This window comes from Peromyscus eremicus, chromosome 7 (assembly GCF_949786415.1).
Source record: "Peromyscus eremicus chromosome 7, PerEre_H2_v1, whole genome shotgun sequence".
Classification (NCBI taxonomy): Eukaryota; Metazoa; Chordata; class Mammalia; order Rodentia; family Cricetidae; genus Peromyscus; species Peromyscus eremicus.
The window spans coordinates 54,045,489-54,063,548 of NC_081422.1; the positions used below are offsets into that span (position 1 = coordinate 54,045,489).

The window sequence follows — 18,060 nt, forward strand, 5'->3', positions numbered from 1 at the left end:
AAGCCAGGTGGTGGACTGCTGTAATTTCAGCCTCAGGATAGAGTCAGAAGATCTCCTGAGCAAGCTGCCTGGGGAGCCTGGCCACACCATCAAGCTTTGAGTTTGATTGAGAGACGTTGCCTCAGTGTGGGGACATGGGCACCCCAAGGTGTGACTGAGGAGAAGGTTTTCAATGTAGAGATCAGGGTGAGTACAGCCAGGGGCATCTGGAAGAGTCCAGAGCAGGGAGACAAAGTAGTAGACTAAACATGACCATGAACATGAGAGAGAGGCGGGGAGAGAGGAGGACCAAGAGAGAAGGGCAAGAGAGCCAAAATGAGAGAGGGCAAAAGAGGGCCCATGGCCCAAATGGCACAGTTACCCAGCAATGAGAAGCAGGGGGTGGGGAGAGCCTGTGACCTGGAGAAGTTTAGGATAGGAGGTGGGCGAGAGGGACTGCGGGAGCCAGGGTGCCAGGATGCTAGGACCAGGCACTTGCTGAGAGAGCCTAGAGGCCAGCATGTGCTTTGGTGCTCATGGGCACCACCATTAGCCATTTGTCCCGGGTTTCTTTTAGACCTGACAGAAGAGATATAGTGGAGAATTCACAGCATTAACCTCTGGCATCCTCATGTACAAGTATACATGTGTACCCCTACACATACAAATGTTCATATACACACACTTCATAACACACATATGAAAGTGAAAAAAGATTAGGAAAGAGAATTTGACTTTCATAATTAATAACATGCACAATTATTTTAGTCTTGGCAGTCTAGATTGATGGCTTAAGGCAGCAAAATTATACTATTTGGGTTCTGTTGGAAATCCTAGGATTTTCATGCTCCAACCTCCAGACATCTTCCTTTCTTGTGCAGCAAAAACCAATAGTGTATGAGATTAAAACTGGGTTCTAATTTATTTATTTTTCATTGTTTACTTTTTTGAGACAGGGCCTTACTCTATAGACCAGGCTGGCCTCAAACTCATGGTGATCATTCTGCCTCAGCTTCCAAGTGTTGAGATTATAGGCATGAGCACCTGGCTAAAATTGAATTTTTTTTAAAAAAGACTGGATTAGGGAGCTGGAGCTGGCCGCTCTTTCAAAGGAGCATCCATGACAAGTAGTTCACAACCATCCGGAACTTCAGTTCTAGGTATCTTATACTCTCTTCTGGCTTTCATGAGCACACACACACACACACACACACACACACACACACACACACTCATTCACATACACACTCACACACACTTTTTTTTATAAATACTGAACTAGTTTATCATATTTATGTGCTGAGATCAAAGAGTAGGGGAGAAGAAAAAGTTGAATTTACATAAAGGAGAAGGAACAAGTGAAGGAGCAAAGTTCCCGATGTGGTAAAAACGAGTGAAATACAGGATACAGTGAAAGGATAGCCTGGGCTTACAAGGGAGTCTCTGCCCCAGCTCAAATGGAAGGATGAGAGAGAATGACCATTTGGGTGTAAGCACAAAATTGAAGCAGCTCCCCTCCTGGCCTTCCTTTTCTCTGCTGTGAAGCAGAATGGGGGTAGGTGGGAAAAGCTGACAGGCAGAAGGACAGCTGGATCCAAAGATTCTGTTGAAAAGACTGTGAGGGCAGGGGCTGGAGTTCATTTGTTAGAGTGCTTGCCTAGTGTGCATAAAGCCTTTGGGTTTGGTCCCTAGCACTACACAAAACAGATGTGATGGCATATGCCTGTAATCCCAGAACTCAGGAAATGGAGGCAGAAAGATCAGAAGTTCTGGGGCTACGTAGGGAGTTCAAGGCCAGCTGGGGCTACCTGAAACCCTATCTTAAGAGAGAGGGTGGCTGTGAATTTGTAGTAAGTGTATTGTGTATGAGGTAAGTAAGCACAAACAATTTAGTCTAGATAGAGTGATTCATAGACACCCCCTTCCAGGTCAGAGTTCAGAGGTTTTCAGAAAGGGCAGGGAAGCTGCCAGGAACTTGAGAATAGTATCCCCATTTCTCTGCCTCTCTTCTTTCATTCTCTTTGGTAGTTTGTCTTTGTCCATTCTCATTCCTTAGAGTAGATCGGATGATGTCCAATTAGAATCTTAATCTCTCAGCTCTAATCTCACAATCCCCAAACAATCTGTTTAACACAGCAGTGTTGTGACATATTATTTTAACTGGGCAAAGATGTGTCACATTTGTTTATGCTGTGGACTATTACTTTAACTGTGTAAAGATGTGTTACATTTATTTATCCTGTATTTGTTTAATGATGTAAGGATGTGTGTTTAATTATGTAAAAATGTGTTGCATTTATTTCACCTTGCCTGCCTAAGGCTCCTGATTAGCCTAATAAAGAGCTGAATGGCCGGTAGCTAGGCAGAAGAGGGATAGGCGAGGCTGGCTGGCAGAGAGAACAAGTAGGAGGAGAAATCTCGGTTCAAGAGAAGGGGGATGAGGGAAGGAGGAGGAAAAGAGGGAGGCACCTGGGGCCATAAGCCAAGCAGTCAACCAGACATAGAGACAGCAAGAAAGTAAGAAAAGGTAAAAAGTCCCAAGGCAAAATATAGATAAAGAGAAACAGGTTTATTTGAATTAAAAGAGCTAGCCAAAAACATGCCTAAGCTAGGCCGAGCATTCAAGACTAATAATAAGTCTCTGTGTCCTGATTTGGGAGCTGGTTGGTGGCCCAAAAGAGAAAGCCTGGTCCACAGCTTGGACTAGGAATCCACTCACGGTTCAGTTAATTGCAATTTAGGCACCATTCGTCTCAGGAAACATGTAGGGAGCCTGCGGATTTCAAGCACAGCTATGGAAAACATAATTCCCAAAGAATGGGCTCAGGAGCTGGACTGACCGAAAATGATGTCTACGCACAAGCTCAAGTCTGTAGAACTGGGTGATGTCCTTCACCAGTGGATGAGTCACTTTTCTCGAAGCTATGCTAAAATACCTGACAGAAACGACACCTGGAAGAAGAGGTTTATGTCTGGCTCATGATTTCAGAGAAGTTTCCAGTCCATAGTGGCTGAGAAGGCATGGTGCTGGAGGGAGGCACAAGAGGAAATGTCTGGACTCTCCAGTGAGGGTCGAATGGCCCGCCTCACTCCCTCTTTCTATGAAGAGACATCGTCAGACCCAATCTTGTGAGGGTCACTTTTGGTAACCACTGTGATCGCGCTGACCGATGTGGTCCTGGAGAGATGACTGGGTAAAAGATTGCCATGAGAGCATGAAGATTCAAGTTCAGATCCTCAGGACCCATGTACAAAGCGAGGTGCGTTGTACCCTGTGCAATCCCAGCACGGAGACAGGAGGATCCCTGGGGCTCACTGGCCAACCAGTCTACCCAAATGAAGAGCTTCACTTTCAATGAGAGACCTTGTCTCAACAAGTAGAGTGCACACACGCACGGGCACACACACACACACACACACACACACACACACACACACACGCACACGGAGGAGGGGTAACTGACAAGGATATGTGTGCATAGGAAGCCAGGAAGACCATAATAATCTATAAAGCAGTTGATATTCACCGTGAGTACGTAAGCATGAGAGGGAAGGGGTTAGAGAAGGAATCCTGGGGGCTGTAGGGTTTGGGAGTTTGACATTTTATTCACGGGACCAAACTCTTGTGTTATTTTAAAACACTATGGTGAGCACATTTCCACAGTACGTGGCTCTCAGAAGACTATGTGACCCTTGGTCATGAGCAGGGCAAACCCCTTTCTGAACTACTATGAACCTTTGCACTCTAAAACTGAAACATAGCCCTCGGGTTTTTTTGGTTTTTTTTTTTTTTTTTTCAGTTATTACAGTGTAACAAATATCGAAGCTTGTTAGCAGCCAGCTACCTGGGGGCCTTTTGCTATATCCACACAGGAATCATGAGTAGGCGAGGAGAAAATCTAGAACCCAGTGAAAAATCCCAAGTGCTCAAACCAAGCTTTTCTCTCACATAAATCACTTAATTTTTTTAAAGATTTATTTTATTTTATATGAATGAGTGTTTGTGTGTGCACCACACTGGTTCTTCGTGCCCATAATGCCCAAAAGAGGGTGTCAGATCCCCTGGAACTGGAGTTACAGATTACTGTGAGCAGCTACGTAGGTGCTGGGAATTGAACCCAGGTCCTAGGCAAGTGAAACCACGGCTCTTAACTGCTGAGGCATCTCTTCCACCCCCATTAAAATCTTCATTTAATTAATTTTTGAGATGCTCTCATATATCCCAGGCTGGCCTTGAATTTGTTATGGAGCTGAGGATAACTTAATTTTTCTGCCTCAACTTCCTGAACGCTGAGATTACAGGCCTGCCGCATCACACAGGATTTACATGGGTGTGCATAAACCAAGGCTCTGTGCATGCTGGGCAAGCACTCTACGAAGTGAGCTGTGCCCCGAGCCTCCCAAGGGTGTTTGTCCCGTAGGCCAGGCAGATTCCAGCACACAGAGGAAGTGTGCATGAGGGCGAGTCAGATTGAAGAATCTGAATTTTTGATTCCTTTTTTTAATTGCCTGGCTTCAACCTGCACCAAGGGGACGCCTCAGTATCTCTATATAGACAATCTAGATTGCTGTCCTTCCGCAGTCCTCCCAACCACACGAGGCGACAAAGAAAAACATGATTTTTTGGCGAACCCGGAGAGCCTCTTTCTCACTAGCCCTCAGGGACCCAAGGAACAGGCGCCACCCACTCGCTCCCTCACGCCTTCATCTATCGTTCACTGCGCACGCGCGCCCAGGCTGGCATCCTGGGGCGGGGACACGCCCAGGTTCAGCTTGCACGGCGGTTGGTCGGAAGCCAGGCACGTGACCGCAGTCTCTTCGCCCGAGCGTGCGCAGAGGGTCCCAGCGTGCCCGGGACGGCACGCTGAGGCGTGGGTGCGCGACCTCGCCCGCCCGCCTCGGTCCCCGCCCCTTGGCCTGCCGCTCCGCCCCCGCGGGGCGTCCCGGGCCGCTCGTCCCCTCCGCGGCGGCCGCGCGCGGCCCGGGGTCGCCGTGAGTACTCTGTAGGCTGGCGTGTGGGGAGGTTTGCGCGGGATGGGGCGGGGTGGGCCGGGCGGCGGGCGGGGTCCGCCCTGCTTGAGGGACCGAGTGAGGGGCGATGACAGGCTTCGCTCGCCGGGGCGGCTGGCGGCGGTGAGCCACAGACGGCTTCTTCACGGGGAAGGCCGGGGCTGGGGGCCTACGGGGGACGTCTGGAGCAGAGGCCTCAGGCGCAGCCCTGCCCGCGCAGGGGTCCCCGCGAGCATCCCAGTCCTCTCCCTCCGCAGGTGCCCGGGTTAGCGCTGGCCCTCAGGAAGCGCCCCTCCGCGCCCGGCTGCGCCCTTTGTTTAGCTTAGTCCTTCTGACACTCCTGTTGGAGTTTTCCTCTCCTAGCACACAGAGCTGGGAGTCAAGCCCAGCGTGTAGACGTTGAGAGCAGAGGCTTCTCTGGCTTGGTAGATGTCAAACGGTCACTCTGAAAAGTGCCTGTGGACCTAGAGAAGAAGACCTTTTGGGAGTCGTCCTGAGGATTATTTATTTACCTTTGGCAGAATCTCGTAGAAATAGATCAAGCGTGTGTGCAAGCTGCCATCACCCAAAATAAACACTGAGCGTAACAGCACTCTTCTCTGGTCACTCTGATAAGTCTCTCTTTGGCCCAGCTCCTCTTGAAAGGTTCCAGCTCTTTTTTTCTTCTCTTAGTGCATTAACCCCTGCATTAGTTACTGCCTCATCACATGAAAAATGGATATATTTAGGACCTATCAAATGTTCGAGTTCCCTGTGCAAGTTATGTGACTTCCCTAGGTCGGAGTATTAAATATATAACATGAAAACTTTGAACTAGGTCATCTTTCGCCCACCCCTCTTCTTTAGTGTCTGTGAATTCCATGATCCGCCACCTGCCCCTTTCCACTCTCCGGCTTTTAAATCTGCTCTCCATCCCTAAGGGAAGAGTATTTAGTGTCTAGGGTTCAAGTCTCTTTCACTAAAACATCCTGGTTTGAAAAATTAGTCATTTTATAACCGTCTTTTCCTTGGAAAAACTGATTTTTTTTTCTCCTTTTAATAGCAGAAGCCAAACAGCAAACCTTGAAAAGATGCTCACTTTTTCTTGACTTCTGCGGTGAAAGACCTTTGAAAAAGTTGGCACTTGTAGCCTCAGCTGCCATCGGTCTCCTACTCACCCCAGGACAACCCAGGCTGGACAGTAGTGCTTCCTTCCCTCTGTATTCCTCCATGGTCGTCCATAGCAGCACTTGACTGTTTATTTTCAAATCTCAAAAAAAAAACAAAAAAAAAAAAACCTCCAGTCCCCAGAACTTCATAATTTGCTTCTCGGCTGCTCTTGAAGGTGAAGGAAGGCTTGACTTTTAAAAAGCATTTTGTGGTGGTTGTTGATGTATAGAAGCAGTGATAAGTTCTTATGTTTATCTCCTATTTAGCTTAGGTACATAGCTGAGGGATCATTCACTAATTCAGTAAATGTGTTATAGAGGCTGAGAACAGTGAAAACAGTAAAAATCTTTGCTTTTAGAGCTTTACTCTGGCAAGAGACAAGTGTGTGTTAGAGTAGTCAGAGTGTGGGGAAGAAAATAATTGGAGAGGGATAGGGAATGCTGGTATAGGTATTATTATTACTGTAATTATTTTTTAGTGGATTTTTTTGTTTGTTTGTTTTTCCCCCGAGACAGGGTTTCTTCATGTTGTTTTGGAGCCTGTCCTGGATCTTGCTCTGTAGCCCAGGCTGACCTCAAACTCACAGAGATCAGCCTGGCTCTGCCTCTCAAGTGCTGGGATCAAAGGTGTGTGCCACTGCCGCCTGGCTAGTGCAGGTATTTTATATAGGGTATTTAAGATGACCTTTGACCAGAGTGTGGATATCTAAAAGGCATCCTAAAAGGGGAGAACAGGAAAGACAAGGCTGTGTAGTGGGACTATGCTTGCTGTGTCTGAAGAACAGCAGGGAGACCAGGGGAATCTCCCTGGTAATGTGTAGAGTTGATTTTCTAGGGAGAACCTTTGATTTTAAATTGCAGTTTTCCAACTGTATACCAAAAACCAAGAAGTGTAAGAAACCCTTGTGTGGTGATATTTTGTTTGTGCTTTAACAAATAAAGCTTGCCTGAAAAGATCAGAGGGCGGAGCTAGCCACTAGGTAACCATCTCGGCCAGGCAGTGGTGGTATATACCTTTAATCCCAGCATTCCTCAGCATCATCAGTTACCAACTTTTTATTTTTTGAGACATAGCACCAGACTGGCTGAGAACTCAAAGAGATCCATTTGCCTCTGGAATGCTGGGATTAAAGACATGTGCCACCATGTCTGACTCAAAGTTATCAACATTTTGCAAAATTTATTTCATCTGTTTTCCCACTTATTTTATTTGGAACTGGGGTAGTACTTAATTTCTAAAATTAAAAATAAAATTCTAGTTGACCTACAAAACACTGAGTTTTTTCATACATATAATTGTACTCTGCTCATACTCATCCCCTCAGTAGATTTCAAAGCACTTACCAGATACCAGGTTATCTCGTCTGTATGAACTTCAGTTGTAATTGACTTTTGCATATTGTTTTTTAATCAGTGAGGTAGTACTGTCAGCTCAAGGACTGCTATGTAGAGTTTGCTTTGGTATTGTGTTTTATAGCCACACACTGGACCAATTACTAGGTTTAACTTGGTATCTGAATGTAGAGTTTGCTTTGGTATTGTGTTTTATAGCCACACACTGGACCAATTACTAGGGTTAACTTGGTATCTGAGAAGAAATGACAGACCCTTGAAAGATGCAGTGACCTGGTTTTCACATTTTATCATGCAGCATAATAACTTTAGGGCTTGTTAAAACATCACTGAGTGCCAGCCCTGGTTTTTCTACTTCACTAAATCTCAGGGGGTGAGGGTTAAGAATTGGCATTTTAACAAGTTCCCAGGTAATACTGATGCTGTAGGCACACCAGCCTACTTAGAACCAATGATGTAGAAAAGTACGGTTTGGTAGAATCAGAATAAGGACCAAGAATACCCCAGAGTAGTGTGGAGTAGGTTAGATTGAGGTGTATGTGGAGCCAGGAAGGACTAGAATAGTGATTCCTAGTTTTGGCTTAATAGTAGAGAGCATTTAACTGATTTAACTTTTATGATTAATTCCTATGAAATTGTACGCGTTGGTTATGGGATAGGGCTGTGTGTGGTCTAAGCTGAAAGCTCCCCAGGCGATTGCAGTGTATAGGTAATGTTTGTGGCCTACTGATCTAGAGAGCAGCAGAAAGCTTTAAAAGCCTACTATTATAGTAGCTTTGACATCCTTTACCATTCAAGCCTTCATAATTTCATAGCTGAGTGTTTTTTCCTGATATGTTGCAAGTGAAGGCTTCAGTGGGGCTAAAAATAACCTGTTATAGGATGAAGGACTTCTAGAAGTGGGGGAGGAGCTTAGTGCTCTTCTGAGTGCCTGTTTGGCCATTACTATAACTGTGTGGAGGTTAGGTTCCAAGACAACCGTGATAATTCAGACAGTGTTTACCAGAGCATCATCAGTGTTACTGAGAACTAACTCCATACATTAGATGGTTGTCATAGAGTGGCTTCTAGTAATATTGCTTTTATTTTTCAAAGATTTATTTTTAATTTTTTGAATATGTGTATTCAGTCCCCTGGAGCTAGAGTTATAGGCAGTTATGAGCTGCCTGGTGTGAGTGCTGGAAACCCAACTCAGGGCCTTTGTGAGAGCACTATTAACCACTAAGCCATCTCTCCAGCCCCCTTGAATTAATTTATTTTTGAGACAGAGTCCTCAATGTAGCCCAGGCCAACCTCAAACATGTTATCATCCTGACACTAGATCCCCCTCCTTATTGCTGGGACTACGGGTGTGCACTACCAAGCTTAACTAAAGCTGATGTTTTAAAAGCAATAATGAGGGATTAGGGATATGGCTTGTTGGTTAAAATGCCTGCCATGCAAGTGTGAGGACTAGAGTTTGGATCTCCAGAACCTACATAAATGTCAGGTGGGCACAGTGGCTATGTGAATGTGGGGATAGGATCTCAGCAAGCCTGCTAGCTAGACTGAGATCTTGTCTCAGTCAGGCAGAAAATGAATGAGAAAGACTCCAAGAGTCAGCCATGGGAGCCTACACACACGCACATGCACACGTACTTGCATATACATTTGCCTGCACACACATACACATGCAAAGAAATAAAAAGTGATAATGGCCCTTTATGGGAAAATAGGAACAAAGAGTCTAAGAAGAATCTGGTTCTGGTTCATAAGGCTGGTGAGGATTGGTATTGTGAAAGCTATTCATAAATGAAATAATTGGACACAGAAGCATAAGCAATTGGTTCTGCCACTGTTACTTTTTGCCTTAATCTGATTGTAACCTTATAGACTAGAGCAGATAGTTACTCCAGTCCCAACTTTCAACTTTCAGTGGATTAGACAAATGTATATTCTATTTGTAGTGCTTTCAGCTTGGATAAGAACTACCAAAGTATGTGTGTTTGCATGCATTATGCCTCTTTATATGTGACTATATTTGGATAAAATATACCTGTGTATATACTACCCAGCTAATAAATGGTGAACCCAATTGTTAATCTACTTTCCACAGGACAGTGACTTACTACCACAACAGCAGAGCCTGCCATCCCCAGCAGATCGACAGTACCTATGACATCATCACCTCCTTTTTCTCATCCTGTGATCTCCTAAATGCTCATCTTGTTGGCCTGGGTTCAGTTGGTGGTATGGAGGGGTGCTGCCTAGCACAGACCTGAGAGTGTGTGTGAGACCCACTGACCCAATGGTGAGGACTGACTCCTCATGTCTCCTAACTAATCATCTAAGGGGCAGATAAGACAAAAAGCTGACCTCACCTTTTCCTGGTATTTCCCCTCTCTTGCCCTTTTGGAAATATCTATTTGAAGTTAAAGGAAGGAGGAGTGTGGAAACAGTGTTACTTGAACTGTGTAGGGCTGTTGTCTTCAAAAGGAAAGGGAGAGGTAAACACTTGGAGATAGAAGAGTAGGAGTGAGCGTTGGCTGTGGTGGCTTGTACCTGTAGTCCCAGCACTTGGGAAGCTGAGGCAGGTGAATTGCTGCAAGGTCCGGGCTAGCCAGGGCTACATAGTGAGACCCTGCCTCAAAGACAAAACATAAAGTGAGAGAGATGAGGAAGTGATGATGGAGAGCTTAGGTATGTTTTCCTCTGTCCCACTGAGTCAGAGCTAGACCATAGATAATATTGGACTCAGTAAGAGTGAAGTGAAAGGTGTAAGAGGATTAAGTTATTAAGGCTTCAGTTATTCTATCCCAAGAAATGTGAGGGTCTGTTTCCCATCCTGTTACCCTACACTAGTCCATGTTGTTGTTTATCTCCAGGACATCAAAGGCCAGTTCTGGAATGATGATGATTCAGAAGGAGATAATGAATCAGAGGAGTTCCTATATGGAGTTCAGGTGAGGTTGTATTCCCCCAAACTCATGTTGGATGATTTAGACTTTATATGCTGGGTACATCAAGAAGGAAAGAAGTTCTGCTGAACAGAGATGAAGTAAGAGAAAATGTTAGTGGGATCTGATCTGATGGGAATCTTTGAGAACTGATGTGTTGTCCTTGCTCATGCCTGGGACTTTTCATTGTCCCATAGTAAACTACATCCTCTACATGAAGGTGACCCTTGTGTTAGAAATTATTTTCTTCTCATTTCGTCATTAGGATCAAATCTTAAGTGGCTCCTAGAGAGTGCTCATTATCATTGCTAGATAGAAAAATGCAGTTGCTACCAATTGCAATCCTAAGCCAAACTGTTCAGACTCTCAGGACACTCTTCATTTAGAACTCATCTAAATTTTCATAAAAGGCAAAATTTGGGAAGGAAAGCTAAAGATTGAGAATATGAACTTTTTAAGAAAGCCTGCTTGGAGCCGGGTGGTGGTGGCGCATGCCTTTGATCCCAGCACTCAAGAGGCAGAGGCAGGTGGATCTCTGTGAGTTCGAGGCCAGCCTGGGATACAGAGTGAGTTCCAGGAAAGGTGCAAAGCTACACAGAGAAACTCTGTCTCCAAAAACCAAAAAAAAAAAAAAAAAAAAAAAAAAAGAAAGAAAGAAAGAAAGCCTGCTTGTTGGCCTACTGAAACCTTCTTAGACTGCAGTAGAAAGACTTGTTCCATGGAATTTGTGCTAGGGTTACAACCAAGAGCCTATGTGCTGCACTTTGGTTTTTCCTGTTCCTGGTGTATCTTTGTATTCTTTTTACTCTCTTTCTTACTTTCCCTTTGTTTATCTCTTTCTACCCCTGCTACCTCACTATTTTCACTGATGCACCAGGGGAGCTGTGCTGCTGACCTGTATAGACACCCACAGCTTGATGCAGACATTGAAGCAGTGAAGGAGATCTACAGTGAGAACTCTGTGTCTATCAGGTGGGACTCCACTTCAGGATGACAAGGATCTTTAAAAGGCTAGAGTTTCCTTTTGATGGTGTGATGGACTGATAAATTTATGAGTTTAGCAATAGAAGGTTGCTCAGAGTATTTAAACATCGTTGACTATGGGGTATAGGAGTTAAAACTACTTTTCTTAGCTATTCCCTCTCATCCTAAATACCTCTAGGCCACTAGTTCCCTTTGATGTAAGAAGGGCTATGGTCGCCGGGCGGTGATGGCGCACGCCTTCAATCCCAGCAGTCGGGAGGCAGAGGCAGGCAGATCTCTGTGAGTTCGAGGCTAGCCTGGGCTACCAAGTGAGTTCCAGGAAAGGCGCAAAGCTACACAGAGAAACCCTGTCTCAAAAAACCAAAAAAATAAGAATAAAATAAAAAAAAAAAAAAAAAAAAAGAAGGGCTATGGTCATAAGTGGTCTGATACACAGCTAAGATCTTAAGTATGGAGCTACCTTCCACCCTTCTCCTGTTTCCAGGGTTAGTTCTTCTTTACCTCTCTATTCCCTCCTCTCTTAATGAGCCTCACCTGTGGTTGCCTGTGTCCCTGTAGAGAATATGGAACTATCGATGATGTGGACATTGACCTCCATATTAACATCAGCTTCCTCGATGTAAGTGGTGCCAACAGCATGTGTAGCTTGCCTTACCGATTTTTTTCATGTAGGCTTTGCGTCTTGTTCTTGAGTGCTATATTTGGAGCATATATTCTTCACCTCTGTCTTTCCTAGACCATCAACAGACACTGGTGTGTACTGTTAGGTGCATGTGTGTGTGTCATATAGAGGAAATTTGTAGTCTGTTCCTCTCTGTGGTAAATCAAAAGCTATTTCTCTTACTCTCTTAGGAGGAAGTATCTACAGCTTGGAAGGTCCTTCGAACGGAACCTATTGTGTTGAGGCTACGGTTTTCTCTCTCCCAGTACCTTGATGGACCAGGTAAAGGCAGTGACTTTGGGCAAGTGAATAATCTTATGTGTGGTCTGATCCAAAGTCCTAAGTTAACTGAAGTAGAAATGAAATTGGAAATAAGACCTTTGTGCTTACCCTTTGTTTTCCATTTCTTGTCATTAGTATCCTCGTCCACAGTCATCTGATAGCCTTCTTCTTGACTCGTGAAATTGTTTTCTCTGATTTGAAGATATTTATTCTTCTCCAAACCTCTCAACTTCCCACTGAAAATATTTGAAATTTAACAAATAGCTTCTAGAGTCTACTGCTGTCTCAGGTTTTCTTCCTCCACTATGCAGGCATGTCCAACTTGTTGACATTCCAACACATTGTCCTTTTCAGAATCCACACTCAAGAACTGAGCAATTGGCATACCAAAAATAAATAAATAAATAAATAAATAAATAAATAAATAAATAAATAAATAAATAAATAAAATTTACAAAATTCTCATAATGTTTTAAGTAAGTTACAATTTTGTATTCAGCCACATTCATAGCTATCCTTAACTGCAAGTTGGATATGCCTGAGAGTATGTAACAACTACTGTGTCTAGAGTCTGAGGAAGCTATCCTACTAAACTGTGACTTGGACTTTGTGGAGATGAGAGGTATGCACATATTGGAAACTTTCTCTTTTCTTTGCAGAACCATCAATTGAGGTTTTCCAGCCATCGAATAAAGAAGGGTTTGGGCTAGGTCTTCAGTTAAAAAAGTAAGAACTTTTTTTTGTTCATGGACATATGAGGGAAAAGGATTGAGATATATGTATCTTAGCCAGCTTTCCATTTTTGTTACAGAATAACTGAACTGTTCAACTTAGAAGATAGAACATTTTATTTTAGCTCACAATTTGGAGATTTCAGCCCACAGTAGCTTGACCCTATGCATATCTGACAGCACAGTACATCATTGTGGAAGCATGTGGTAGAAGGGGTCTGTTCAACTTACAGTGTGGTTGGCAAACACGGACAGACAAAGACAGATACACATACACATGAGGGATCAAGGTACCAATATCCCCTGCAAGGATATGCTCCCAATGACTTAACTTTCTCCCACCAAGTCCTACCTCTTAAATATTCCACCACTTCCCAATAGTGTCACAGATTGGGGGCCAAGCCTTCAGCAGGTTAACCTTTTGGGGACAGTCACAATCCAGACTATAACAACAAATGTGTCAAAGCCTTGAACGTCATATTTTCTTCCAAAAATGTCCTTCTCAAATATTCCTAGGAAAAGTTAAAATAAATTTGGGAATCCCGGTCTACAGAGCAAGTTCCAGGACAGCCAGGGTACACAGAGAAACTCTGTCTTGAAAAACCACCACCATCAATGATACAAATTTAGGAAGCCAGATTTGTGGCTTCTTAGGATGGGAAGCCTATTTTTTTGGGTGTCTGACATGACACTTCCTGGAAATTCAGAGAAAGGCTCACTATTACCTAGCATTTAAAGAAAAGTGGGGTCAGCAGCCTAGAATCAGAGCTCCACTACTCTTGTTCTCTCTTATGGTTTAAAGGGTTCCGGAGGCTTAGTCAAGTTTAGGGTATTGATGTATTAAGATGTTTGTGCTGAAGTTTTGAAATTTGAGTGTTTGATACACAAAGAGAGCTGAAGCACATTTTCTGTCAGAGTTCAGTCAGGTTTAACAGTTTAGAAGGACCTAGAGGAAGGAGTGGCTCAGTCTGTGGGCAGGGGAGGGCCGAGAGTGAAAGAACAAAAAGAAGATGATAATGGGTTTGAAGTGTGGCTGAGAATTACCCACATAGACAGACTCAGAGTACATAACACTTGCAGGGACATAGTCAAACAAAGTAGCCTGTGTGTAGGGAGATGTTGATGGTAAAGCCCAAGCAATGAAAGCAAGAAAGCCAGAAAAGAAAGCTTCAAATCCAGGAAGATGCTGAGCTTTTGGCTCAGGCAGTGGGGACACTGAAATGTGGTTTGTTGGTTCGTTTTGCTTTATTTTTTTATTTTTATTTTTGTTGTTTTTGAGACAGGGTTTCTCTGTGTAGCTTTGTGCCTTTCCTGGAACTCACTCTGTATCCCAGGCTGGGATCCACCTGCCTCTGCCTCCAGAGTGCTGGGATCAAAGGTGTGCCCCACCACCGCCCAGCGCTTTGTTTATATTTAACATAATTTCTTTATTGAATCTTTGGGAATTTCACATCATGTACCCCAATTCTGCTCACCTCCAAGTTTCTTCATATCCTCTCCTTCCCACTGCAACAGCCCCCTAAAATGAAAATAAAAAAAAAAAAAAATCAGACCAAACCAAAACAAGCAAACAGAAACAAAAAAGAAGCCAAAAAACAAAACAAAAAAACTTCTTCCCTCCTCCATCCTTCCTGCCTCTCCAACACCTCTTCATTCATCCTGGTGGCATTGGGAGCCTCAGTACCTCACACAGTCTACCCTTTTGTCCAATCAGCTTTATGTGCAAATATTCATTGCAATGAGTCATTGGTCTGATTCAAGGCCTCTGGTTTCTGGTACATGCTTGTTTGTTTTTTAAAGTTATATATTTATTAATTTTGTGGGCATGTTTGTGTCATGGTGCATGTGTCACAGTGTGTATATGGAGATCAGAGGAGAATTTGTGGGAGTTAGTTCTCTTTTTCCATCATGTGGGTCCCTGGAATCAAACTCACTCAAGTCTTTATTTACTAAGCCATTTTGTTGGCTTCTATTGAAAGGCTTTTTTTAAAAAAGATTTATTTATTTTTATTTTATATGTCTTAGTGTCTTGTCTATATGTATATAAGTGTGGTAGTGTCCATGGAGGCCAGAAGATGTTGCTGGATCCCTTGGAATTGGCGTTAAGAGTAGTTGTAGCCGGGCGGTAGTGGCCGCGCGGTGGTGGCGCACGCCTTCAATCCCAGCACTCGGGAGGCAGAGGCAGGTGGATCTCTGTGAGTTCGAGGCCAGCCTGGGCTACCAAGTGAGTTCCAGGAAAGGCACAAAGCTACACAGAGAGAACCTGTCTTAAAAAACCAAAAAAAAAAAAAAAAAGGGGCTGGAGAGATGGCTCAGAGGTTAAGAGCACTGACTGCTCTTCCAGAGGTCCTGAGTTCAATTCCCAGCAACCACATGGTGGCTCACAACCATCTGTAATGAGGTCTGGTGCCCTCTCCTGACCTGCAGTCATACATGCTGTATACATAATAAATAAATCTTTGAAAAAAAAAAAAAAGATAAAAAAAAAAAAAAAAAAGAGTAGTTGTAAACTTCCATGTGGGTTCTAGAAATTGAACCCTGATCCTTGGGAAGAGCAGCCATCACTCAAAACCATGGAGCCATCTCTAGCCCTCATGAAAGGTTTTTAGCAAAGAAAGGACATGGTCTGATTTACTTTTAGAAAACTACTCTGGTAGCATGCAAAATACTAGAAATTTTTTTATTGCCAGGCAGTGGTGGTACACACCTTTAATCCCAACACTCAGGGACAGAAGCAGGTAGATCTCTGAGTTAAGGCCAGCTTTGTCTACAGAATGAGTTCCAGGACAGCTAGAGCTACACAGAGAAACCCTGTCTCAAAAAAAAACAAACATTGAGTTACTCATATTATATGCGAATGTTTTCCCTACATGTATGTAGACAAAAGATTTATATGTTATAAACTTAGTAATATTTGACTGATTTGGATATATTGAATGTTCTAAGAATCCAGAAATATTGGAAAATTCCTCTTGGGTTTCTAGCCCCAATATCTGGGTAATCTTATACTACCAAAAAGAACATAAGAGGAACAAGTTTGTAGGATAAGAATTTTAAACATGCTGTTTAAAGGCAACTTTGGAATATGCAATGTGTTCGGTATACAGTATATCAACTTGATTTGTACAGGAGAAGTTAGGGTTGGAGAAATGTTCTGGCCCATTGGTTAGGTAATGAGAGTGAATGTTTATTCCTAGGATAAAGATGGTGCTTTAGGACAGATGGTATTCCCATATGCCAGTGTCATATCAAGGGAGGCTTTAGGCATGCATTGTTCGATCGTAACTAGCTTTATAGTGTATGAGTCTGTAGATTAGTTGCCTTTCTTTGTCCCTTTCTGCCTGATCTTGCCTCTTGATCTTGATCTCCTAGGATCCTGGGTATGTTTACATCCCAACAATGGAAACATCTGAGCAATGATTTCCTGAAGACCCAGCAGGAGAAGAGGCACAGTTGGTTCAAAGCAAGTGGTACCATCAAGAAGTTCCGAGCTGGCCTCAGCATCTTCTCACCCATTCCCAAGTAAATAATTCCCTAGAGTTGATCACTTCCAAATAACTGTCTTTTCATCTTTTTAAATGCCTAAGTTGATTTCTTCTCTCTTTAATAAGAGTCTGGTAAATTCTGTACCTTTTACTACTAATAATAGCACATGGTCCTGATCTCCTTTGTATCCTTACCTTTCTACTCTGATTCTATTTATTTATTTATTTATCTATCTATCTATCTATCTATCTATTTATTTATTTATTTAGTGTGTATGCAGTGTTCTGCCTGCAGGCCAGAAGAGGGCACCAGCAACCATGTGGTTGCTCGGAATTGAACTCAGGACCTTTGGAAGAGCAGCCAGATGCTCTTAACCACCGAGTCATCTCTCCAGCCCCTTGAGTCAATATCTGTAACTAATTCCTTATGTAAAACATAATACCTAGCTTTTGGAGATGCGTATTATTTTTCCGTCGTTTTAGAAAATTATTTTTATGTTTATAGGTGTTTTGCTTGCACTATGTGTGTGCCTGGTGCCCTCAGAGGCCAAAGGAGGGTGTTGAATCCCTGGAACTGGAGTTACAGATGGCTGTAAGCTGCCATGTGGGTCCTGGGAATCAAACCCAGGTCCTCTGCAAGAACTCCTTAACTTTTACAGCCCTTTATCTTTCCATCTTACTTCAGCTCTCATCCTTATTTCTTGTCATAAAGAAGCAGAGTAATGGACACTAACTTCTTGCTCTAATGTAGGATGTACTGATACATAGGCTCTGTAAATAAATATTGCTCCATTCTTTGACACTGGTTCTACTTTTCTACACTTTGGTGTCTTCTGATTCTCCAAAGGTGGACCCAAAGGTATATTTGTAGTGTCCCACAGACCACCTTTGATGGTTAAATAGTTGACGTTAGGCAAGCTTTAGGATCAACTACTTGCCTAGCAGAGTGTTGAATGCTTAGTCCTTTTCTCTCACAACATAGAATAATCATATCATCTTTAAGGAGTATACTTAGTCATACTTGGTCTTAATGACATGGCGGCCTAGGCTCTGCCTCTGCCTTTTCTGTGCCACAACCTGAAGAACATACAGATAATGATAGCAGAAGTCAAATTTGTGATTTATTATTCTCTTTTGACATTATTTAAGATAACAATAGACTATTCCCTTGAATTTATGATCATCACTGGCCTACGATGTTCTTTTCTCTAATTCTCTTCTAGAACTCATAATGAATTCCCAGTTTTATTACTTTTTCTTTGTTCTTTCTCTGCAGATCTCCCAGTTTTCCTATCATACAGGACTCCATGCTAAAAGGCAAACTGGGTGTACCAGAGCTTCGAGTTGGGCGCCTTATGAACCGTTCCATTTCTTGTACCATGAAGAACCCCAAAGTAGAGGTGTTTGGCTATCCCCCGAGCCCCCAGGCAGGTCTCCTGTGCCCCCAGCACGTGGGCCTCCCTCCCCCAGCACGGACTTCTCCTTTGGTAC

The 18,060-nt window shown here is 43.4% G+C and overlaps 1 protein-coding gene across 3 annotated transcripts in view; it reads left to right on the forward strand.

Annotated features, from left to right (window-relative positions):
• The first annotated feature begins 6,245 nt into the window (after positions 1 to 6,245).
• The window catches only part of Parp6 (poly(ADP-ribose) polymerase family member 6), a 32,999-nt gene continuing 21,184 nt past the window's right edge, over positions 6,246 to 18,060 (forward strand). For all 3 annotated transcript variants that reach the window (XR_009380256.1, XM_059268014.1, XM_059268015.1), the window contains exons 1-9: positions 6,246 to 6,313; positions 9,586 to 9,780; positions 10,355 to 10,432; positions 11,304 to 11,398; positions 11,969 to 12,029; positions 12,263 to 12,353; positions 13,013 to 13,079; positions 16,457 to 16,606; positions 17,846 to 18,056. Coding sequence is in view for 2 of the 3 variants with exons in the window: in XM_059268014.1 (XP_059123997.1) it covers positions 9,778 to 9,780; positions 10,355 to 10,432; positions 11,304 to 11,398; positions 11,969 to 12,029; positions 12,263 to 12,353; positions 13,013 to 13,079; positions 16,457 to 16,606; positions 17,846 to 18,056 (756 nt within the window). In the remaining variant the exon portion in view is untranslated. The remainder of the gene's footprint in view (positions 6,314 to 9,585; positions 9,781 to 10,354; positions 10,433 to 11,303; positions 11,399 to 11,968; positions 12,030 to 12,262; positions 12,354 to 13,012; positions 13,080 to 16,456; positions 16,607 to 17,845; positions 18,057 to 18,060) is intronic.